At 50.2% G+C, this 25451-nt stretch overlaps 1 protein-coding gene across 1 annotated transcript; it reads right to left on the bottom strand.

Moving 5' to 3' along the window:
• Positions 1-428: 428 nt before the first annotated feature.
• LOC122397928 (titin) lies at positions 429-25451 on the bottom strand (the record flags this gene model as incomplete). Its single annotated transcript, XM_043397427.1, has 8 exons — positions 429-5090; positions 5156-6595; positions 6660-9544; positions 9647-9849; positions 9941-10290; positions 14003-14392; positions 15090-15364; positions 21942-25451. Coding segments are annotated over 8 exons (12660 nt in total), but the record flags the coding sequence as incomplete, so codon positions are not given.

The following is a 25451-nucleotide window of genomic DNA, read 5'->3' as shown; positions in this document are numbered from 1 at the left end:
TATGTACAGTGTACGTGCAACGCGATAAAAAAGCGATGTTTATCCTTTCTCTGTATATCCTTCTAATTTTGTTACACTCGATGTATGTAACTGCAGCTTACATACGCGAGTTATCATCGACAACGAAACGGTAAATGGGTAAAATAGAAACCAACTGCAACTCAATCGGTTCGAAATTATATCAAAGATATGAATCTGTTTGGAAACAGCAACGAAAAATGAACGATAATTGACAGGAGACCCAAAGAGCTGCAATTATTCACATACTTTGCGAATAGCTTTTGGCCTCGAAAGAATTCCAGCGGAAAAGAGCTTCACTCGCAAACGTAATTCGCAATTGCTAGGTAACGATTAAACTAAGGCAGGTGAAACGTTGCTACGGTCAACCTACGGTCAACGGTAGGGGGGAAAATGCAAAACCAATAAAATTAATTGCAAAAACATCTTTATTCGATCGAGAACACATTGATAAATCTCGTAAATGAACAAACTCAAAATAAGGAGAGGGAAAAAACAAAATAATAATCCGTTCCACGGAGGAACTCGGTTTTTTCGACGCCGGACGAAATTAACGTCGAGACGAGTTACATGCGTGTTTATTAGAACGTGGGTTAATGTAAATCGCAGGGTGTTACGAGGGGAGAGGGAAGTAGTGACGTTATATAGTTACCAACAAGATAGAAGAACGGTAAATATGAAAGAAAGCGGATTAGAAATGCTACGCACGGCGTCTGGACGCCGCGCCTATTCTAAATATCGGACGGCGCCGATCGTCGAATCGGGACCGTCCGTATCACGGATTTAAGCTCTAGTTATTGCTTTGTAATACACGTGGCTTAATGTGACAAACAAAATATTTTAACGAGTTCGAATCGCGCGCTCTCGCGGTTCAAGAGTGTCTGATCGATATTCAACTATCGATGTCCGGCCTATAGTACCGAATCCTTCATCGAGGATAAAAATATATCGACGCACAGGGTATCGATTCAATCACGAATCAATGTCTCCGGAAGCCACGAACGCCGGATATGTCTAGAATTTTTCAAATATTTCTCAGCTTCCGGAGACATTAACAACGTTCTTGCCTCGAGCCCCACAAGTTGATTTGTATATATAGTTAACGTATATATGCGTATTTATTACATATCTAGTGCAGTTCCTCGTCGATCTAGCCGATGTAAGAAATAAATATCGTTCGAAGTATACGCGAATTCATCACAGCAATTTATACGAACCTTTACGCTTACGATTAGACCTAATTTCGTGGGAGGCGGACAAAGAGTCCGGGAACGAAACGAGATTGACAATTACAGCGTAATAAACTAACGAAACAAAAATATTAATTTAATCAAAAGAAAACCAGCATTTTGCTATGATCGTTCGAGTAAATCTAGCATTGAGAAACGAAAGAAAGCGTTCTTCTAGCTCCGGTTCTCCTCGTCCGCCCCCAGTATCCTCGTGGCAGAAATTTTCGAGAACGACTTTAATTGGAAACGACCGGCATGTAGAACTTATGCTTCTGGGTGTCCCTGGTGTGCTTGAAGGGAGCTTGTTTGGCCTCTATGAGAGCGGCTGGACAAGGTCCCTTGTGCCTGGGCGCGTATTCCCTTCTGTACATGCTCGAGGAGACGGTGGAGCCGTCGCCAAGGTTGATGTGTGACACGTTCGGTTGTCTGTGAACCCTCTCGACCTTCTGGGTGCTGAAATTTCCGTAATTTTTAGTCTCGCTGTGCGAGTAGAACTTCCCGCCCACCGTCAGGTTGTCCTGTCGGACGATTCTTTGGGGACGCTCGTAGGTGGAGGAGGCCCAAGGGTTCCCGTCCTTGGTGTTGCGGTGCAGGGATGTCAAGCTTCGTCGATCGCTGCTCTGGCTAGAGTTGCTGATGTACTGGCCGCTCTCCGCCAGATTCGAGATGCTCTTCTTCTGGTCGGCGGCCGTCGACGAGATCGTGTGAAGCGCCTCCGTGGAGCTGGCGACGCCCCCGCGTCTGTGGAGGACGGAGTTGGTCACGTCGGCAGACGAGGAGATCACGTTCTTTCTGTGATGACTGGTCTTCGCGATCGACGCGTCCATCTGCGATCTGTCCATCGATTGGCCGCTGATCGCCTGCCTGAACTCCGCGCTGCTCGACTGGTTCGAGTTGTAACGAGCTTGGCTGGAGACCGTGTGCTGTTCGTGGTGCTGTCTCTGTCTGCTGGAGGTTTGTCGCGACTCCATGTGCTGGGTGTTCACGTAATCCCGTTTGCTGGACTCTTGATGCTGTCGATCGAGCTGCTTCTGATGATCGATCGTTCGATCCCGATGATTCTGAACGTCCGTCTCATCTATCACGCGTCGGGATTGAGTGATATTTTGCGATCTCAGATGTTGCTCGCTCGAGTGCATCCTCTGATGGTGCTCGTTCGTGTATTGCTGATTGCTCGATATCAATTTTCTAGAGTCCGGATGAGGACACGGCTCGTCGTACGGTTGGGCAGAGGAGACTCTTTCCCCAGATTGCGCGGAGGTCGTCTTCTTGGTGGTCGTGATCACCGTGCCGTTCTCCATGGTCTTGGACTCCGTGGAGACGCTTCTCCTGGTGTCCGACTCCATGCTGCTCACCTTGGCCGCCACCTCCTTGGCGGTGCGTTTCGTGAAGGTATTGTAGTTCCTCTGAGTGGTGGTGGACATGGTCGTGTTGTCGTCGCCCAGATTGATCGAGGACTCCATGTGGTGTCTGCGGCTCACGGTCTTCCCTGTCGGCGAGTCCTCCTTCCTCGTGGGCGTGTACATGTCCCTGCTGGTGGTCTTCGTCTCCATCGCCCCGGTGCTCACCTTCAGGTTGTCCTCGTGGCGTTTGATCTCGGCGCGTTCCCCGCGCACCACCGTGTACGTGGACCTCTGCGACGTCGAGTCTTGGAAGTCCCCTGTCATCCTCAGATTGTCCTCTCTGCGCACCACCTCCACCCTCTCAGCCCTCTTCGGTGTGAAATCGTCCCGAGGCCTTCCCACAAAGTCACCCTCCGGTTTCAGGTTGTCCGTGTGACGAATGGGCGATCGACGCTCGATCGGACCCACCTTCTCCGGGGTTCTGCGCTCGAAATCGCCCTCCGGTTTCAGGTTATCAGGATGCTTGATGGGCGATCTTCTCTCCCCGGGTCCCAGGGGAGATTTCTGCGGTCGGTCGAACTCTCCCTCGGGACGCAGGTTGTCGGGATGCTTCTTGATCGTGGCCCGTTCGGCGACCACGCGCGTGTAATCGCTCTTGCGACGCACGTCCACGAACTCGCCCTCGATCTTCAGGTTGTCCTCGCGCCTCTTGGTGTCCACCCTCTCTACCTTGGTGACCCTCTTGTAGTCGTCCCTCCTGCGAACGTCCATCTCCCCTTCCATCCTCAGATTATCCTCGTGACGACGGACCTCCACTCGTTCCCCGTTCACGTATCTGTAATCGTCCCTGGACGTCGGGCTGACTTCCATCTCGCCTTCCGGGCGCAGATTGTCCTGAGGCTTCCTGACCGGCGCGCGATCACCTCTCTTAGGACCAAAGTCGTCCTTGGGGCTGGCGTAGAAATCTCCCTCAGGGTGGAGGTTGTCCTCGTGACGAATGGGAGTCCGTCTCTCGGCAGGTCCCACCTTCTGAGGGGTCCGTTTGGCGAACTCGCCCTCGGGATGCAAGTTGTCCTTGGGCTTCTTTACGTCCGCGCGTTCTCCCTTGGTCGGCGTCTCCTGTCGCGGTCTACCGACGAACTCTCCCTCGGGATGCAGATTGTCCGGATGTTTGATCGGCGAACGTCTCTCCGCCGGTCCGACCGGAGACTTCTCCGGCCTCTCGAACTCTCCCTCGGGTTTCAGGTTGTCCTTGGGCTTCTTCACCGGGACCCTGTCTCCTTTCGTGGGCGTCGGTGGCTTGGGACGCTGGGCAAACTGTCCCTCGGGCTTCAAGTTGTCCGGATGCTTGATGGGCGATCGTCGTTCCGCCGGACCAACCGGGGATTTCTCCGGCCTCTCGAATTCACCCTCCGTTCGAAGGTTGTCCTCGTGTCTGACGATCTCGCTGCGTTCGCCACGGGTCACCCTGTAATCGTCTCGCCTTCGAACATCCACGAACTCTCCCTCTATCTTCAAATTGTCCTCCCGACGAATCACGTCCACGCGCTCGATCTTCGACACGCTCTTGTAGTCGTCTCTAGATCGTCGAACGTCGATGTCACCCTCCATCCTCAGGTTGTCCCGGTGCACGACGATCTCCGTCCTCTCGCCCTTGGTCGGTTTATAGTCGTCTTTTGGCCTTCCAACGAACTCGCCCTCCGGCTTCAGGTTGTCCTTGGGCTTCTTCTGAACCGGTCTATCAACACGTTTGGGGGTGAAATCGTCCTTGGGCCTGCCCACGAATTCTCCCTCGGGGCGAAGATTATCCTCGTGACGAATCGGTGTCCTCTTCTCAGCCGGGCCTATCGGAGACTTCTGCGGTCTGTCGAACTCTCCCTCGGGTCGAAGGTTGTCCTTGGGTCGAGTAACATCCGCTCGTTCACCTCTGACGGGTGCCTCTTCCTTGGGACGACCGACGAAGTCTCCTTCCGGTCGTAGATGGTCCGGATGTTTGATGGGACTCCTTCTTTCCGCAGGACCCACCGGTTTCTTCTCCGGTCTCTCGAAACTACCCTCCGGACGCAGGTTGTCCCTCGGTTTCTTCACCTCCGCTCGCTCGCCCTTCTTCGGCGCCTGTTCCTTCGGTCGACCCATGAACTCTCCCTCGGGACGAAGATTATCGTCGTGTTTGATGGGCGATCTTCTCTCAGCAGGGCCGACAGGAGTCTTCTCAGGCCTCTCGAACTCCCCTTCCGGCTTCAGGTTGTCCTCAGGCTTCTTGATTTCCGGTCTCTCGGCCCTCTTGGGGCTGTAATCGTCCTTCGGACGACCCTCGAACGGTCCCTCGGGACGGAGGTTGTCAGGATGCTTGACAATGTCCACTCGTTCGCCTCTCACTACCTTGAAGTCATCCCTGGTTCGAGAGTCGGTGAATTCACCCTCCATGCGTAGATTGTCCTCGTACTTGGTCACCTCCGTTCGCTCGCGGACCAGGAAATCCGCGTACTCGTCCCTGGACCTGTAGATAAGATGCCAGAGTATTAAAATTCGATCAAACAACCGATCAACGTACGATATCCCTACCTGTAAGTCTCGATGTTGCCTTCCATACGAAGATTATCGGTCCGTTTAACAACGTCCACCCGTTCGCCACGTACAGGGACGAAGTCGTCCTTTGGCCTTCCCTCGAACGGTCCTTCCGGTTTCAGATTATCCTCAGGCCTCTTGACGTCCGCGCGTTCTCCTCTGGTCGGCACGTAATCGTCCTTTGGTCTCCCGACGAATTCTCCTTCCGGTTTCAGATTGTCGGGGTGCTTGATGGGCGTGCGTTTCTCCGCTGGCCTGACCGGGGTCTTTTCCGGTCGCTCGAACTCGCCTTCCGGCTTCAGATTGTCGCGAGGTCTCTTGATGTCCGCGCGTTCTCCACGTTTCGGCGCCTCCTCCTTCGTCTTCCCGACAAAATCACCCTCTGGCTTGAGATTGTCCGGATGTTTGATCGGCGTCCTCTTCTCCGCCGGACCGAAGGGTCTCTTCTCAGGCCTCTCGAACTCTCCTTCCGGCTTCAGGTTGTCCTTGGGCCGTTTAGCTTCCGGTCTCTCGGCGGGTCTGTACTGCTCGTGGTCGGGACGCTCGAATTCGCCCTCGGATTTCAGATTATCGGGATGCTTGATGGGGGATCGCCTTTCCGCAGGACCAAAAGGCTTCTTCTCCGGCCTCTCGAAGCTGCCCTCCGGCTTCAGGTTGTCCTCCGGTCTCTTGACATCAGCCCTGTCGACTCTTGTCGGCGCCTGTTCCTTCGGACGACCTATAAACTCGCCCTCCGGCTTCAGATTGTCCTGCGGTTTCTTCACAACCGGCCTCTCTGCCGGCTTGAACTCTTCCGGTTTGGGCCTCTCGAACTCGCCTTCCTGTCGCAGATTATCCGCGTGTCTGATGGGCGTCCTCCTCTCCGCGGGTCCCACGGGTTTCCTCTCTGGAACATCGATCTCGCCTTCCGGATAGAGATTGTCCTTTGGCCTCTTCACGTCCGCCCTCTCGCCCTTTCGAGGAGCCTCCTCCTTGGGACGCCCGACAAACTCTCCCTCCGGTTTCAAATTGTCGCGTGGTTTCTTGACCACCGGTCTCTCCGCCGGCCTGAACTCCTCGTGCTTGGGTCTCTCGAATTCTCCCTCCGGCTTCAAGTTGTCCTCGTGTTTGATCGGCGTCCTCTTCTCCGCTGGACCGTAGGGTCTCTTCTCAGGCCTCTCGAACTCTCCCTCCGGCCTCAGGTTGTCCTCAGGCTTCTTGATTTCCGGCCTCTCGGCCCTCTTGGGGCTGTAATCGTCCTTCGGGCGGCCCTCGAACGGTCCCTCGGGACGCAGGTTGTCGGGATGCTTGACGATGTCCACTCGTTCACCTCTCACTACCTTGAAGTCGTCCCTGGTTCGTGAGTCGGTGAATTCACCCTCCATGCGTAGATTGTCCTCGTACTTGGTCACCTCCGTACGCTCGCGGATCAGGAAATCCGTGTACTCGTCCCTGGACCTGTAAATAAGATGCAGAGTATTAAAATTTGATCGAACAATCGATCAACGTACGATATCCCTACCTGTAAGTCTCGATCTCTCCTTCCATTCGCAAATTGTCAGTGCGTTTCACGATGTCGACTCGTTCGCCACGAACGGGTTGATAGTCGTCTTTGGGTCTACCCTCGAACGGTCCTTCCGGTCTCAGATTATCTTCCGGTCTCTTCACCACTGCTCTGTCGCCTTTGGTGGGCGTGAATTCGTCTTTAGGCTTGCCCACGAATTCTCCCTCGGGCTTGAGATTGTCCGGGTGCTTGATGGGCGTTCGTCTCTCGGCTGGACCGAACTTCTCCTGACGGGGGCGCTCGAAATCACCCTCCGGTTTCAAATTGTCTTTGGGCTTCTTGACCTCCGGCCTCTCCGCCGGTCGAAACTCTTCGTGGCGCGGTCTCTCGAAGTCTCCCTCGGAACGAAGATTGTCCGGATGTTTGATCGGAGTACGTCTCTCAGCGGGACCGACCACAGGTTTTTCTGGCCTCTCGAACACACCCTCGGGGTGCAAATTGTCCTCTGGTCTCCTAGCCTCCGGACGTTCTGCCCTCTTCGGCGAGTAATCATCTTTCGGTTTGCCCTCGAACGGACCTTCAGGCTTTAGATTGTCCTCTGGACGCTTGACGTCCGCGCGTTCGCCTCTGGTCGGCTTGTAATCGTCCTTTGGACGACCCTCGAAGGGCCCTTCCGGTCTCAGATTGTCCTGAGGCTTCTTCGCCTCCGGACGCTCTGCTTTCTTCGGCGAATAATCGTCCTTGGGTCTTCCCTCGAACGGACCTTCCGGTTTCAAGTTGTCCTCAGGACGCTTCACATCCGCGCGTTCTCCCTTCGTCGGTTTGTAATCGTCCTTTGGACGACCCTCGAACGGCCCTTCCGGTCTTAGATTATCATCGTGCTTGATAGGAGTTCTACGCTCCGCGGGACTAAACGGTTTCCGTTCCCTGTCTGGGAAGTCTCCCTCGGGGAACAAGTTATCAGGATGTCGGACTATCGGTGCCCTTTCACCTGGACCGTAAGGTATCTGCCTCGGTTTCTCGAATTCACCCTCTGGATAGAGATTATCCGGATGTCTGATGGGCGTACGTCTCTCTCCCGGAGTATACGTGTCCCTAGGACGATCCTGAAATTCGCCTTCCGGTCGGAGATTGTCCTGAGGTCTCTTCACTTCCGGCCTCTCTGCGGTTTTCGGTGTATAATCGTCCTTTGGACGTCCCTCGAACGGCCCTTCCGGTCTTAGATTATCATCGTGCTTGATTGGAGTTCTACGTTCCGCGGGACTAAACGGTTTCCGTTCCCTGTCTGGGAAGTCTCCCTCGGGGAATAAGTTATCAGGATGTCGGACTATCGGTGCCCTTTCACCTGGACCGTAAGGTATCTGCCTCGGTTTCTCGAATTCGCCCTCTGGATACAAATTATCCGGATGTCTGATGGGCGTACGTCTCTCTCCGGGAGTATACGTGTCCCTAGGACGATCCTGGAATTCGCCTTCCGGTCGGAGATTGTCCTGAGGTCTCTTCACTTCCGGCCTCTCTGCGGTTTTCGGTGTATAATCGTCCTTTGGACGTCCTTCGAAGGGTCCTTCCGGTCTCAAATTATCTTCGGGTCGTTTGACTTCCGGACGTTCGCCACGCTTTGGGGAAAAGTCGTCCTTGGGGCGGCCCTCGAAGGGTCCTTCGGGTTTCAAATTATCCTTAGGCTTCTTCGCTTCCGGACGTTCTGCCCATTTTGGCGAGTAATCGTCCCTTGGCCTTCCCTCGAACGGACCTTCCGGTCTCAAGTTGTCCTCTGGACGCTTCACATCAGCACGTTCTCCCTTCGTTGGCATGTAATCGTCCTTTGGACGTCCTTCGAAGGGTCCTTCCGGTCTCAAATTGTCCTGTGGTCTCTTGACTTCAGGGCGTTCCGACCACTTGGGGGTGAAATCGTCTTTGGGTCTCCCTTCGAACGGTCCCTCGGGCCTCAAGTTGTCCTCGGGCTTCTTGACTTCCGGTCGTTCGGCTCGTTTCGGTGAAAAGTCATCCTTGGGTCGTCCTTCGAACGGTCCTTCCGGTTTCAAATTATCTTGAGGTCGTCTTACTTCTGGACGTTCGGCCCATTTCGGTGTGAAATCGTCCTTGGGTCTTCCCTCGAAAGGACCTTCCGGTCTCAAGTTATCCTCCGGCCTCTTAACATCCGCCCTCTCTCCTCTGGTTGGCATATAATCGTCCTTGGGTCGTCCCTCGAACGGTCCTTCCGGTTTCAAATTATCTTGAGGTCGTTTTACTTCTGGACGTTCGGCCCATTTCGGTGTGAAATCGTCCTTGGGTCTTCCCTCGAAAGGACCTTCCGGTCTCAAGTTATCCTCCGGCCTCTTAACATCCGCCCTCTCTCCTCTGGTTGGCATATAATCGTCCTTTGGACGTCCTTCGAAGGGTCCTTCCGGTCTCAGATTATCTACTGGCCTCTTCACTTCGGGACGCTCGGACCATTTCGGTGAATAATCGTCCCTTGGCCTTCCCTCGAACGGACCTTCCGGTCTCAAGTTATCCTCCGGCCTCTTAACATCCGCCCTCTCTCCTCTGGTCGGCATATAATCGTCCTTTGGACGTCCTTCGAAGGGTCCTTCTGGTCGTAAATTGTCCTTAGGCCTCTGGGGTTCCGGTCTCTTGGTTATCGCCGGCACGATGTAATCGTCCTTACTGCGCGGCGTACCTTCGAACGGCCCTTCCGGTTTCAAATTGTCGTCCCGTCTGATCACGGACGTGCTTCTGTAATCGGTCTGATCGAACGTTCGATGTTGTTCCTGCGTGGTCGTGGTGCTCTCCACGATATCGGTCTTGTAAAATCGATCGTCCTCCTCCGTGAACGCGAGACGTCTTCGTGGTTCACGTTCGATCGCGTCGTAACTGTGGAAATCCTCCTTGAGACGAGAGGTACCCTGCATCAGATTTTTTCGCACGATAAAGAGGTGTCGTCGATCCGCGATAAAGGGAATTGGAACATCTCGAGGACGCACGAAGGCGTTGAACATAGAGCTTACCGTGAATTCACCCTCTCCCACTGTCAGATTGTCCGTACGTTTGATGATGTCGGCACGCTGGATGGTTCGATGGTCGATGTACTCGGATCTCGAGGTGGTCGAGTCGATGAATTCACCCTCGACCTTCGTGTAGGTGTTCCGACGTACCGCGCTCGGTCGTTCGCCGGGCGTCCCGGTGAACACCAGCTCCGTCGTGGTCGTACCTTAACGTTATTTAAAGTTAGACCAAGCCTTTACACTTTACACTATCGATAGCCTTTTAAAACCCACTAATATTTAAAAAAAGAAACTCACTGTCGAATTCTCCCTCGGGTCTGAGATTGTCCTGGGGTCTCTTGACCAGCGCACGGTCGCCATATTTGGGAGCTTCCTCTCGCGGTCTCCCGACGAATTCCCCCTCCGGTTTCAAGTTATCCTGCGGCCTCCTCACCGGGGCTCTCTCGCCCTTCGTCGCCACATAGTCAGCCCGCCTCTCGCCGATGAAGTCGCCTTCCATACGCAGATGATCCTCATGGTGGTGGATCGTCTGCCTGTCCACGTGTTTCTCGTCGAACTCCTCGCGGTACGAGGTGATCACGTGGAGAGGTTCGTCCTGAGAAAGCTCCAAACGATCCTGGGGCACGCTGTGGTGACAACGATGTCGCCTAAAAAAAGCCAAACCCTTTGATTCGAGGATACTTTGCACTCGGCTATTGCAAGTCCAGGCAACTGATAGCTTAAATTATGAAATTGTACGACGAAAGAAAGGGTTGACTATCGTTCGCGAATATTCATGCGACTCTTTGACGGTGGAGAACCGCCGTCAGTCCATTGATAAACTGGCAAGAGCATTGCAGTCGCGGATGTCACTGCGGTCACGCACGTGACCATTGTCGTCCACAGCACGACGGTTGCATGTTCGTTAGATTTCGTGCACGATGCACGTTAGGCGAGCCTAATTGAAACACATTCGACGGCGGCGACTTCTGTATCGGCTTAACGGGTTTTCGAGTCGCGTCATTTTATTTATCCGCGCTGACAAATCTAGAATTGCTGAAATGCAACCTGGAACGTTTACGGCCGACGCGTTGACAAACGGTATCGCTATTTTAAGTCGTTAATTATCGCTGAACGCGTAATGAGGCTTGATTCCAACGAGAACGATTGAATCATTCGGTTCGATGCTCTTTTTTTAAGAAATTATTCTCGAAAAAAACTCTGCAATTGTTGTAGCGAGTATTCGTATTAATTCTCAAGGTTCCGATAAGCGGAGTCGACTTTAGTACGCAAAAATGAATCTATTTCAGCAAGGCTGCGATTGCACACGACCGAGTTTAACTCGATAACGACGTTTTTAGACAACTTTTGAACTTTATTGGCTTTATCGTGCACGTATTTCTGTACGCTGTGATTGGCAATTAACGAAGCGAAGAAACATCGTTACATCTCTGTGGTATGGCATTGTAATCTCCATATCAATTAGGGAGAGTGCGGGCTGCCAAAATTCCGACTCATTTTTCCCTCCGCGGTTCGCATTGACAAAAGACCGACCGTTTCCAATAACGATCGTGCATCGACAATTTGTAGCTTGAAAGAGGAATACGGAATATAATAATTTCAAGTACTACGAACCGGTGGCTTCGTGTAGCCAGACTGACAAGAAGCTACTTCGTTCGAAAGTAGAAATAGATCGCCATTCGCAGACACTTAGAACGCCACTTCCAATGAATGACGACAGGGAGTTTATTTCTTGATCAGCCTGAATACCTCGTACACTTAGCTTGCGGTAAAAGCGAATCGAGCACCGAGTGGACAAATTTTATGCTCTGTTTGCATCGTGTCCGTAAATTATTTGCAACCAAAAGCATTTTATCAGAGAAAATAATTATCCTACAATTCCCCTTTATTTTTCGTTACGACGATCGGGTTGCGTTCGAGCGAATAGTTTGAAAATAACTCGCGGTTAACGAGACTTAGGAGAGTCTACGGGTCGTTGAAAATCGGTAGAAGCTCGCTCGTTCCCCGGAGATCGCAACCAGTTCCATTCACATCGAAATCCGCGCAGACCATTTGGAAATTGGAAATCGGTCAGAGAGATTTTGCAACAGATGTCGTCGAAACTCGTTGCACGTACGCATCGATGCATTCGAATGCGTCGTCGGTGGTCGGCTATAAAAGGCAAAACAGAAAACTACGCGCGAGTCGCGCGCTCGCGCGCCAAATTTTAATGCAGAAACACGGTTTGTTTGCCGCGATCCGTTATCGTTGATCGCGTTCTGGTTAGAAACACCTTTCGTCGACGCATCGATTCTAATTAATTTTGCAAACAACGCTGTTTTCTATCCGGATCAGTTTAAACGCGCCCCGTTGATCGCTAATCGCGATGTGCTCGCACAGAGTTGAATAATGATCGACACGACTGTTTTCTAGCTTAAAAAGATTTATTCGTCGAGATGGTTCCATCGTCCAAGATCGATTATTTTATCCATAACGTTATAGCAATACGCGTCCAACGCTAAATACGGAGAAGTTGCGCGGAAACTCATTACGGGCTGCCGATCAGGGAGAAGCGAACGAACCAGGACAACCCTTGCAAACCACAAGCGTGCAACCAATTTCCAGCGATCTCTCGATCGCGTTCGTTCGGAAGACAGGGTTCGATTTGGGTCAAGCGTTTCAATCTATCAAGAACCGGGATTACATTTACTGGCGCGATTTTCCGCGAGGAATACGAATGTTAAAACACACCGCCTTTGAGAGAAGTTTATTAACGACGTGGTCTAAGCGAAATAGAACAAATTTAGTACCCCTGGAATCGTAAAATTTAGGAAAATACGGTCAAGATACGGTAAGATGATCCCTTTGCAGATCGGGAATTTTCGGTATTCTTCGCGAATTTTCGGCAAATCTCAATGCCCTCCCTTTCGAACAATCAGTGTCTACTTGGCCGTCTTACTGAACGCATCACCGTGACATCTTCCAGCAGAGCAGCTTGACTTTGCGTGAAACGTGTAAGAGTGCACATTTTAATGTATTTGTAATTAAGTGCTAAGGTGTGCAAGCAATTAACGTGTAACATTGTTGTTTCGTCAAAAGCTATTAATAAATAATCCTGCAACATTTTCGTCGATATCAAATGCTATCTATCTGTCTATCCGGATCCAGCGTCGAAACAATTTCGATGTAATCTTCCAAAAAGATTAGACACGCTCGCTAGTCATCGACGTTGCATAATACGGCTACAAAGTTTCCCAAAGCTAGGAAAAGGAAGCGAGCTGGCTCTCCCTGTCTCTGAAAATGGCAATTTCGTAATCGAGAAGCACTCGATCGCGCCAACGTCCTGACCTAAATTGCAAATCCTTGTCCTTGCGCCGATCGAGAGAGTTCTATTTCAAGAAATCGCTCGCGAATCACCTTCGACAAACTCCAAACAAGGAAACGCGATATTCGTTTCTCGGCGTCCTTCGTTTTAGGGCCGACACAATGGCGGCGTCTCGCGAGCTGATCACCTTAAATTTGAATCGCGATCACCTTGTCGACGGGAGGTCGCGACACGTCGTTCGAATAAGGAAGAAGCCCGTGAAGTCGATCGCGATTGGTTAGAAACGACTTCCCGTAAAAGGGTTCGGTCTCGTGTCCCACTTTTAAGCGCCGCGTCGCTCCCTTCGTAAGCGTGCAGTTTCATAACGCGATCCAAGAATGGACCTACTCGATACGTACGGTAAAACACGAGAATAATCTATCCCTCATCTGTCATGGCCGATCATGCCAAACAAAATCGAATCTCTTATAAGAGTTCTTCTTTTAGTCCCAAACACTGATTTCCTTTTAAGACTGCGTCTAGAGGCACGGTACTATTGTTGTGTTATCTATTCTAGATACCAACTATTTCATTATACTACTACATTACGCAACGAACGAGAGTTTTAATCGCCTCCAAACAATAGGTTTCGACACGAGCGCCCACACCAGTATTCCCTATAGGTCGATTACGATATCAAATCAGATCGTAACGTTCGGAGATTTTGATTTCAAGCTGATACACGCATGATCGGCCACGATGAGATCCCGTAACGCAATTTAATTGCAAAAAATAACGGACGATCCTCTCTTTTGCATCGTCGACTCACTTAATAATTAATAATAGTATCGCGAAACGAAGGTGTCTCGACGATAAGGTAAATTAACCAGCGCCTTCGAAGGCTCTTCGAAGTCTCGACGCGTAGCCTGTTGCGAGCTGCGCGAAGTTAAAAACGAACAACAGCCTCGCCCCCCCTCGCTAAGATAACGCGGACATTAGCATGAAAAAGGATTCGTTTGAATATCAAAGAGCCCGGCCCGAACTAGCTTAACGGGATAACGCAATTTGTTGCTTACCCGCAGGTGCAGAGTTCGCAGATGCACTGCTCCTTCAGAGGAATCTTGGACAGGATGACTGGTATCTTTCCAGGTTGAAGGTCGTCCCCGTCGAGGGAGTCCGGAGTCTGATCGCCTCTCTTGGGTGGTTCGTCCAGCTTTTTCGGCTTTTCCTCCGGTCGACTCGGTTTACCCGCTGCTGGACGGTGCTCGGGCTTCTCGGGAACCTTTGGCTTCTCGTCGAGACGGCTCGGTTTACCCGGGACCGACGTCGTTTCCTCGGGACGCGGTGCCCTTTCAGGAGGAATCTGCCTCTCATCGGGGCAGCTCGGTTTCCCCGCGGCGGGCATCGACTTCGTCGAAACATAATCGCGCGGCTTTTCCGGCTGCTGTGCCCTGACTCCGGTTGGTCTTCGAAAATTAATAGAATGATCAGAGTTAGATGGTGCGGGGCAACGCGTTTGTCAGCTATTAACTCGACGATATTTCGTTCTCGAACGATTTATGATAGGGACCCAAGAGGGATGGTTGCAAGGACACGATCCAGATGACTCGAAGTCACACAGCTATCGGGCGTCATAGGATTGCTTGTCGAAAGGAAACGTAGGCATGTTAGAAAAAGGCAAGCGACTCGACGTTGTCTTGCTTTAAAGAATAGGAACTCTGTTCCTTGAGGATCTGGCCACGGAGTGGGGAAGGCAAGGGTGCCTTCTGGTAAGAGGACTAAGCTTGACCTCTTGCCACTTACCCCAGAACCGTGACCGAGTAGAGTTGTTCTTGCAAAATATCTAACACGTTTAAAATCAAATCAACACGTTTCTTATCAAAGGATCATTACTCTTAAATAAATAAAAGCTCCGCGAGTACAGGGACCGCGAACTTAGAGAGCTTCCCGACTTCGTGGGCGCTCTTGTTTTAATTAAAAGCTTGAAATTTCAATATTTACGTAGCTCGGCATATCGCATTCTGCACTCGCCTCTCTATTCGTTAATTAATTGTACGTTGGAAGCGCGACGTAATTGTTAAGATGCATCCGTGAGCGTTTCTGTCTCGTGGACATGTTCCAACGATTACATTTCACAAGTTTAATAAAGATATTTATCGTTACCTTTTGGGTTCCTCTGGGCTGTGGTCGCGTCGAGGAGGTCGACTCGGTTTCCCAGCTGCCGGAATCGGTTTTGGCCGCTCGTCCTCTCTGAGTCCGGGTATTCCGCGCGGATAGCCCGGTCGTTCCGGTGAGCTTCTCCGCGGCGAATCCGCGGGTGATCGCGGAACCGAGCTGCTGTATTTGTCGAACCGAGTCTCGTCGACGACATCCCGCGCTACCATACTAGTCACCTGCTCTTTATCGATGAATTCCGTCGTTGATTCGGTGACATCTCTCTGCAAACACACAAGGAAACCTTTGATCAGATCGTATCGACCGGCAGACCCGTAGCTTTCGTAATCTGAATTGAAATTTTAGAGATAGAGGAATCGATGATCGAGAATATAAGAGCAATATCTTGTTGGCTGGTTGCTTTTAATCGTAACGCGCGATAAGTAAATATGCTCGTCGATGATATTGCGCTTTGTGAATGAACTCGGTCCTTCGTCGCGCGCCGCCGCCGCGAAGGCAATTACAGAGAATTCTGTTAATCGAACTGGTTATCACCTTGCTAATTACAAGTGCTTTCACGACAGGTTCAAAGCACTGCCGTTATTGGTCGGATGGATCGCAGCGGCTAAAAGCGACGCGCGTATCGCGTTCGATGCGAGCTCGCGTACGAATATCGGTGATTAATTACCGATTTACTGATCGATCGCATTTTGTCGGAGTTCAAAACTAGACCATCCACCGCAATCTCGCCTTAATACTATTTCTAATCTCGTTAAAGTTAAAATCCATCCAGTCGTTTAGACGATATTATCCGCCAAGAGGCTGACAATACTTTCCTTCCTTCCAGAGTAAAAATAGCAACTAATTAGTAGTTTCGTTGGGAAAAGAGAACAGTTCCGGATTAAGGGGTATATGGCACCGCGAATAAGTAGAATGTGAAGAGCGTCGAGCAATTTTGCCTTACGAAGGCTAACCATAACGTGTGACCCAATACGACACGCGCGCCAGATACTCTTCTCTGTTCACAATTTTCCATTCTAAAAAATCCGACTTTACAAGGCAAACGCACGAACGTTGAATTCTTCGGCGAACAAATGAATCGCGAACTCTGGAGGAAACTCTGCTATCGACACGCTCGAATCAGCATTCGAAACGCTATTACGTCGCGTTTGCATCACCGCCCCTTTTAGCGACGAAACGGAGAACTCGATGCGTCGTTCTCCGTAGAAGTCAATTAGTTCACGCGTGTCTAGAAAATGGCTACGTCGTTCGCGTTGATAACGGGCACCTTTATCGAACGATTCGACTCGTGGTTTAAACGCAGATACGATCGGTGCCCGTTTGAAAAGAGGCTCGCTTTTGTTCGATATCCGCTTCGACACTGACCAGTCTGAAATCAGCGTTGGCGGAACGGACTGCACGATTTCAGTCTTTATGGGGCTCGACGAAACAATTATTTCGCCTCGTGAACTTGGTAAAGCGTGTCCCGTCGAGTCACGAAGCGATCTATCCTAGAATTTATTCGTTCGTTTAGCGTTTTTTTTCGTATTTCGTTCCGCCAGTTTCTTGCTAGACGGACCATCGAAAAATTATTGATATTTAAAAAGCTATAAACGGCTTTTTGTTTGCTGAGAATGACTCGCGCGCTTCAGGAAATATTGCGTTGCATGTAAACAAGGGATTATCTGTGTAACGCAGGATTATCTTATTATGACACGTCGTCCCGGAAATAGTTACATACGCATCTTAACGATCAGTGGATAGTTACTAAGGTATTAAAAAATTTGTCATCGCGCGGTAACAATGACATCCGTGTTATTTCAAAAGTGAATATTAATTTCACGACTCGTGTTTATCCCTATTGTACACGATTGCAGGGAAAGGTGTTCCATTTATGCAAAGATTTAAGAAGGTTGCATTATCGTCGACTATTTTTAGATAGCACGTATACCGTTCTAGTCTCCTTTCCGATAAACATGTTTAATGCTATTCATGGATTCAGAAAGGCGCTTAAGCTGACGTGGTCGTCATATGTTATTAGCTAGGTGTGTACGAAACGTTGGATTTCGCGTATTTCCATACATCCGAAGATACTCGTAAAACCTTCGAAGAACCCGTGGACAGATCAAACGTTTACCATATTAGAGCATTGCAGAATCTCGCAGTTAACACGTCGACTGCCGCGCCTGTTTTTCATATTTAGAAATGTCCTCGACGCTGAGATTTTAGTACAGAGAAACGGAGAAATATTCCACAGTTTCATAGCGTGATCTTAAGATCAAGTAAAAAACTTTGATCCAATCATCATTAGAGGAAATTGAATCCAACGTGCAATCATAAGTGTAGAATAAACTCGTTAGCTTCGAGTTAAATGGGCTCGTGGTCACGGATCCAGAGAAAAATTTAAATGATCGACAATTAACCGATGACTCCTGGTTTTTGCAGCGCGTAAAACGATCGTCCCATTCGCTGTAGGATAAATTATCGGTTTGAAACGTGTTATAACGAATACCGTAACTATACCAGGTTAAAAACCGACGACGGTGCTTAGCTATACGGAATGCAGGTAACGCGAGATCATCGCAGTTGGCGTGTATGCACGCGTCTGCATCGTATCGCATAACACGAGTCACTTTTGCCCCTTTGTACACGCTCTCAACGAGGATTTTGTTTCGTCGAATATATCCTTGCGAGCTCGGACCGTCTGCTCCGTCCAATGTTCGGATTCCTTCGAGCATCACGACGTCTAAGATCGACTGATCGAGATCCACGTTCCCCCACACACACCCTGTATACGTATAATCGTGAATGCATTGTGGAAGTTTTAATTTTCGAATCGTATTTGAGACGAATTCTAAAACTCGAGCGTCCTTCGCTCGGTCAGCGGGGCGAAGATCGCTCGTCGCTTTGAAACAGTCGCGCGTATAGCTGTTTTCGGCTCGTTAGCATCGATCATTGTACTTTACGAGCACGTTCGTTCTCTGGCTAAACGCTGTAATTCGATAACGAGGCGAGTGACGTTTGCTAACGCTGTTAAAGCGGTCCTCCGGTGCTGTCTTTCAATAACGGAGCACCGTGTAAACGGAGGAACGTTCATCATTTGAAGGGAATTTCGCGTAGTTTCCGCTTTGACGCCCGGGAACTCTAAATAATGAACACGATACTCGCGCCAGAGAATAATTGCTATTCAACGCGTTCGACTAATTAATTAAAACGCAACTCCTGGAAGCATTTTTCGTATTGTTTCCATCTGGGGAATTAATTTTAAAGCGGTTATCGTTTCGTCTAGTTTTATTTAAAACGGTATAATTATTTAGGCCCTGCGTGAAACTGAAACGCCGTGCGATCATTATAGACGTCGTCGAGACCGTCGAACGGAAATTAAGGGAGTCGTTCTCGTTAAAAGCAATCGTGGAATCCAATTTCAGCCGTCTCCGTTTAACTGGATCGAAGAGAAAATAAAAGGCGTGACGAATCGTTGAATTTCGCCCCCCCTCCCCACCCCCTGAGTACCTGTTGAATTCACCCTCGTCAGCGGTGGATGGAATTGATACTTCGCCCGGTACTAACAAGTCGGAAGGAGAGAACACGCTTCGAAGTATTCCATCGACCACCGTGAGACCTCGAAACCGATGTCACGGCTACCAGAACAAACCGACATTAACGATGGAATATATTACATCGTAACAGGACACCTTGGTCGATCTGTCCGCGAACGATCGAGCAAATTATGATCTTAAAATTCGCTCGTAAATTAGAATCTAAAACACGCAAGATGCACGTATCGCGCGGAAGGCCAACGCTGACGTTTCGAAATAAAATTACAGATAGACAAAAGCATTTCGAACGATTAGGTTCCTTACGTAACTCTGACGTGCCTCGCGTGTACCGATTACGTTCGCTTCTAGAGACGAGAAAGAAGCTATAAACGGTTCGAAAAAAATGTTGTGTCCAACTTCTTCGAACGCTGATGGAAGATGCACACATGTACACACGATATAGACCGTGTTTACGCTCGACTATCATAAATTCCACAGCTGGTTTCGTCGGACGACAGCATTATCAACCTGGGCAAGGTTACGCGAATCAGCACTCTTGGAATTCCGTGCACTACGGTGACATTATTTGGGCATCGATCGAAGAGGAACGGATCGATCGACGCGCTCGAAATCGTAAACGACGATCGGACGTTCAGGGGTTAAGCAAAAGCAATCGGAGATCATGGCGTGAAATTGAATTGCTCGCGGATCGAGCGGCTGACTAACGACCGATGACATCACTTCCAAACTAGGCTACGATGCTAAACGGCAATTGTTCGCATTGTTCGATTCGAAGTCGGTTACAGGTGATTCGCGGCAAGGTGCACGCACCGCGCGGCCAAAGGAAAAGCGACGATCGATGACGAATTGGCACTCGTTCAAAAAACGGACACGCCTCGAAGCCACTCGTATTATTACTGTCTTTTTATTTACAAATAAATTACTCTTTGATACGAGTACTTGGAAGCGTAATTCGTACGACGTTTCGCAAAAAACGCAGCGTAACGCGTTGGTTCAAAGGTTGCCGGCGTGTTGAATTGCAATTCGCGGAGGATCGATCGCAGGACGAGAAAATCGCAAACCATTCGACGGAGTTGTAAACGAAGCAAGGCAAATCGAGATGAGATCACAGCCGAACTTGGCCACGATGGGCTCGAATTATTATCGCTTTAGGTACGAACAATTGAAGTCGATTGTAGGTGATTGCAGTTGCGTGCACACGACACGTGCCCGCAGGCGATTCCGGTAACTCTTATTAGCTGCCTGACAGAACAGAATTCTCTTATTATTCCCACGTATGGTTTAATAACTATTTGCGTCGAGCTCGAAATCGTCCGTGTCTCGATCGATCTTCGATCGGAACGTTAACGATCATCGTCGCGGTCGTAAACAGAAATATTTACAGCGACCTGTCGAATCGTCGTGTATTGGCCTTCGTTAACCGCGTTATCCTAAACGTTGCTCCGTTTCCGCGTCTGGAAGAAGCTGTGCTCCCGATTTCGTCCGCGCTGTCAATCTTGTCGATTGTACGACAGGTGAAATTATAACGTTGCGAGTCGCTCGAACCCGTTTCTCGCGACGATCGAAACGAGAACAGGATTTATCGATGCAATCGATGCGTTTTGCAATGGGAAGGGACAGCGATCGTTGCAACGTCGTAATTGGTTCAAATGGAACGCGAACGCGACAGTTTTTTGTGGTTTGTTTGAATAATTTCGATAGCCAGAGTAAAGCAGAGAGTAAATAAAAGAGAAAACGAAGGCCTTTTGTTCCGATAAACAACGTGATAAACACGCAACCAAGCTACTTCATTCGAATATGTTTATATATAACTTTGTGTCTATATACGAACAGATTATTGATCATCTTTTATGAATCATCGATTAGACTCACCACATTCGTTCGTTCGTATACGTGACCCGAATCGATCGGTGACGAGATGTTTTTAAATATATCACCAGTATCCGGATTATTTACCTCGTTTGCATCGTACACTTTGAACCACTTGATTTAAGAAAAAAGCTTGTAACACTTTATTCGGACTGCATAGTCTATTATCAAGTACATAATTATCTGATGATTACGAGGCAGTCTGATTGCGTGACGCTTGGAATTATTGAGATTAAGTCTAATATATACGTGACAAGATAGAAGCTCCAAACAAGCCTGTTAAGATTTAATGTTACTCGCAACGATAGAAAATACCGAATAAGTGGTTAACGAAGATAATAAATAACGACGAGGTGCTAATTTTGGCGAACGCCAGATGGTACCATGACCTTGCGATCTTTTGCTTTAAAAAGTTGACATCGATTTTCGAGCTGATCTCTAACCTCGCGAGGATTTATCTCCGCGAGCAGAATTACGTTCTGCGACAACATATTGCGATCAAGCTTATCGCAAAAGCTGTTGCAAAGCTTGTGTTGTTCGGATCGATGCGTCTGGTCGGAAAGAATAATTCTTAAAATCTTTGCGCTGCCCGTTGACCCAGCGTTCTCCATGTTTCTTTCCTTCGTCGTGACCGTAGTACGTCAGTTTTATTTTTAACCGAATAACGCGCGAGAACTTATGACCTTCGCCTGGTTTGGAAGTGAAAGTGCACACCGAGGCTCTTCCGCGAGGTGTACGGAGCCCGACTTCTTTACTTCATTTCCCCCGGTTCGCCGACACCATTCTCGTTCCATTGTACCATTCATCACGGTGCACATTTCATTCGAAAGAAACCGAGAACTTATCAGCAGACATTTATTAATAATTTATACCGTTCACGAATTTAAACGATACATCTTTTACCATTGTTGGTAATCTTCGCGTAGCTCATAAGTAGACTGCGGATGTTTATGCATTTATGGGAAATTTTAATTCTCAAAAAACTACGGGATGTACTTAATATGAAAAAATATAAGAATTACTTAAAGTAGGATGCGAATTATTATATTTAGGGGTTGAGACAACCCTCTACAAGGCTCCCATTTCATTAATTATATTAATAAAAATATGAATTTGCATAAAGATCCGCATTTTTTCCAAAAAGAACATCTGGCAAAATGTCTTCGATATTTTACAATATTTTCACGCACGTCGACCACTGCAATTTAAATCTATCCCATTGAAAAATTGCTCGCTCGCAAGATGGTCGTCGTTCCTGTCCCTCCGTCGTTGCGATTACAAGGACGACTCTTGAGCAGAATGTTTATTCAATAAGAGAACAGGGGGTCGGTTGTCGAGTCGGTGAGCGATAATCTTTCGAGGTACGAGGTCGACCACAGTGGTTCCTTTAACGCGCCGCGGTCAAGGGGATTAGGTAATGGCTGTTACTCACCGCGTCTTTCTTGAATTCGCTGACGACACGTTCCTCGACCACGTCGCGTACGTCCTGCACCAACGTGAAGCTGGACGATTGATCCACCGAGTAGGAAGATCGCTGGACTTCCGTGGTATCCTTGACGTCTCTCACATCCGCGATTTCGCGTTCGACGATCGAGATTTTGGTAGCGTCGTCTTTGGGGACCAGGGAGCCTGGTTTATCATCTTTCGGTGTCTCTTTAACCGGAGAATCTTTTGGTCCTCTTTCTCGATCTGTTGGTTTCTTCCTCTGATCTTGTGGTTTCTCGTAAACGAAGGATCCATCCCACGTGGAAGCGCCTGGCTTGGTCGGTCTCGCCGTCTTGTCCACGGGACTTTTGGGTCGTTTTTCCGGAGATTCAGGGCCTCTTCTGTCGTCGACTTCGTGAACGAGCGTCGTGGTAACGTTGGAGGAATCGAGAACCTCGGAGTCGCTGACAAACGTACGGTTCAGGAGGGTGGAGGTAACGAATTCGGACGACTGGACATCCTTCGAGGTGTCTGATAGTTTGAACGATTTCTCGGTGATGTAAGTAGGCTTCGTTCCCTCTGGAATTCTCGTAGCGTCCGTTGGCACGATCTGAGCCGGGACTTGCTTCTCCGTTGGTAGCTTTTTATCGTCCGATTTGTCCGTGGTTTTTTCGTAAACGAAAGATCCGTCCCACGTCGAGGCACCGGGCTTCGAAGGTCGAACGGTTCTGTCGGACTTTTCGGGACTCTTGGAACGTTTCTCTGGCGTTTGTTCTTTAGCGTGTGTTGTTTCTTTAGTCTTCGTGGAGCTCGTGGAATAATCCAGATTCGTGGCAGCGTGCTTTTCAGGACTCTTGGGTCGCTTCTCTGGCATTTTTTCAGGCTCTAAGGGTTTCTTTTTGGAATCGGGTCCTTCCTTGATCGTGACCTTCTTCGGCGTGGACGACGGTAGGGCGCCCTCGCGGAATATTACAGTCTCCATGGAGCTAGTGGAGTAATCCAGATTCAAGGAATCTGAGTAACTTTCGTGGGTGGTCGACTGCTCCATGACAACGGTGTTGCTGAAGATCTCCGAGCTGCTGGACACTCCTAGATCGGTGTCGCGGATATTCAACGTGGAGTCGCTCACGTGTTTCCTCGATTTCGCCGCGGTGCTCTCGGATTCGACTTTGTCCGTCGATTTCTCGTTGGTCCTCCTCCTGTCGGGCGGTTTTTCCGTGACGAACGTCCCGTCCCAGGTCGACGATCCGGGCTTCACGATCCTGATGTCTCCGCCTTTGGTCGTTTTCTCTGGACTTCCAGGTTTGCTCGAACCATCCTGACGCACAGGATGTATGTCGAACACGACCGTCTCGTGTATGGACGAGAGGCTAGAGTCCTTGACATCCGTGAAACTCTGCTGGCTGGACGAATGCTCGACAACGTAGGATGTGGTGGATATTTCCGTCTCGTTTATCGAGTTGTCCTCCGTGACGTCGCGTATGGTGACGGAGTCGGTGGTACCTCTAGCATCCGGCTTCCGGCGACGTTCTGGGACCTGCGGTTTCTCGTAAACAAAGCTCCCGTCCCAAGCAGATTGTCCCGGTCTGTAGCTTCGCGACGTCGTGTCCGGTTTGATCACCTTTTCCGGGCTCCCGGCTCGACGCTGAGGTCCGCCGCTTCCGGTCTCCTCCTCGAAGATCGTCTCGGAGACGGAAGTCACCTTCTCGACGTTCTTTATCTTCTCGTCGCTGGACGTAGCGTACTGCATGACGTACGAAGTCGACACGGACTCGGACACGTTCGTAGAATTTTGCTCTTCCGTGACGTCCTGGACGTCCACGGAGTCGTGTCGTTTCTCGTTCGTTTTTACCATCGACTTCTTAATATCCTGCGGCTTTTCGTACACGAACTGACCGTTCCACGCGGAATCCCCGGGTCTCGCGAGCCTTCGACTCGACGTGTCCCTCGGGACATCCGCTTTGCCAACCAATTTCCCATCGATGTAAACCTCTTCCGTGACGTCCTTGCGCTCCTCGGATAGAAATCTCGACGTGTCAGTCGCGCCCTGCACCACGTGCACGACGTTCGACGACTTCTTCTCGTACGATCCATCGGAACTCTTCTCGCGGAAGTCCGACCGCTGCGTCGACTCCACGACGTTGTCGTCGCCAAAATGCTGGAAGAGAGAGGCGTCCGATACGTTCCTTCGTCGAGGCTCCTGAGGCCTTTCCGTTACAAAGGTGCCGTCCCACGTGGAATCCCCGGGTTTCGTGTAACGCGGCGAGCCCTTCGAGTGCGCCTCCGTCGTAACCCGTTTCTGTCCGTCAGCGAAATCGATCGTGTCTACGTTTCGATCGAAGCCCTCCAGGCTGCTCGAGTACACCCTGCCGTCGTCTCTGACGATTTTGCTGTCGCGGATCACGGACGACGTGGACGACACCCGCTGATCGACGATCGAGCTGATCTCCTCGGAGACTTCAACGCGCGACTCGTTTTCGCGCTTCGAAACCAGCCGATCTACTTTCGCCTTGTCGCGACAGTCTCGATTTACTCGAGACGTCTCGAGGTTTCTCGCGGCGTTCCTGTCCTTAACCGACGTTGGACTTTCGCTAACAAAGGTGCCGTCCCACGCAGACTGGCCTGGCTTGACCGACCGGGTGACAATTTCACCAACGTTCCCAGTGCTCTCCGTGTCGAGTGAAATCTTTTTGCCGGCCCTCCTGACGTCATCCGTAAGTTCAACGCGATCTAGGTCCGCGGGCACGACCGTGGTCTCGTTGTCGACGCTACGACTCTGCGAGGACGACACGCGTCCATTGTCGTCGACCTTCTCGTCCGTTTCGCGGACCTTGCTCGTGCTCGAAACCGTCTGACCGTCCTTCGTGTTCTCCTCCCGCGTCTCCTTGCTCGCCATTTTGCTCTCGAACGACGTCGACGACGTCTGCACTCGCGGTTTGTGGTCCCCGTTCAATATCCTCTTCGTCGATAGATTGTCGCGATAATCCTCCGTGGAGGAGCACGTTTCCACGATGGTCGTCGAGGAGACGGTCTTCTGGCTGCTTTCGGCGCGAGATTCGCTGCGACTTTGCATCTCCGTCGATCTACTCTCCCCTAAAACGTCCCCTCGAAGCAAGTCCGATCGAATCTCGATTTCTTTCGCGTTTTTCGAGCCGTCCCGTACCGTTTTGGCCTGCTTGACCGATTCCATTTGTTCCCCCGCTATGAAGTCCTGGGAACTCTTTCCGGTTCTGTGAGCAGATACGATCTGCGGGGCTGTTTCGAGGACCTTGATGTTATCCTTGGAGTGCATAATAACCTCGACCACGCTGCTCGTGGACTCGCTCTCCACCACCTGCCTCGCCTCCTCGACGACGCTCGTCGACGACACCACCTCCATCGTCTCTACGGACGTCATGCCCGCGGAACTGAAACTCGTGGCTGGGTCGCGTTCACGTCGTTCATACGAATCCAACACACGCGACCGATACGACAACAACGATTTTACGACAAAATGGAAACTATCGAAACGTTCGCG

Source organism: Colletes gigas, unplaced genomic scaffold (genome assembly GCF_013123115.1).
Source record: "Colletes gigas isolate AHSC1104 unplaced genomic scaffold, ASM1312311v1 Colletes_gigas_Sc00010, whole genome shotgun sequence".
Classification (NCBI taxonomy): domain Eukaryota; kingdom Metazoa; phylum Arthropoda; class Insecta; order Hymenoptera; family Colletidae; genus Colletes; species Colletes gigas.
Note: the sequence above shows the minus strand (reverse complement) of the source record. Positions and strands in the feature narration are given on the sequence as shown.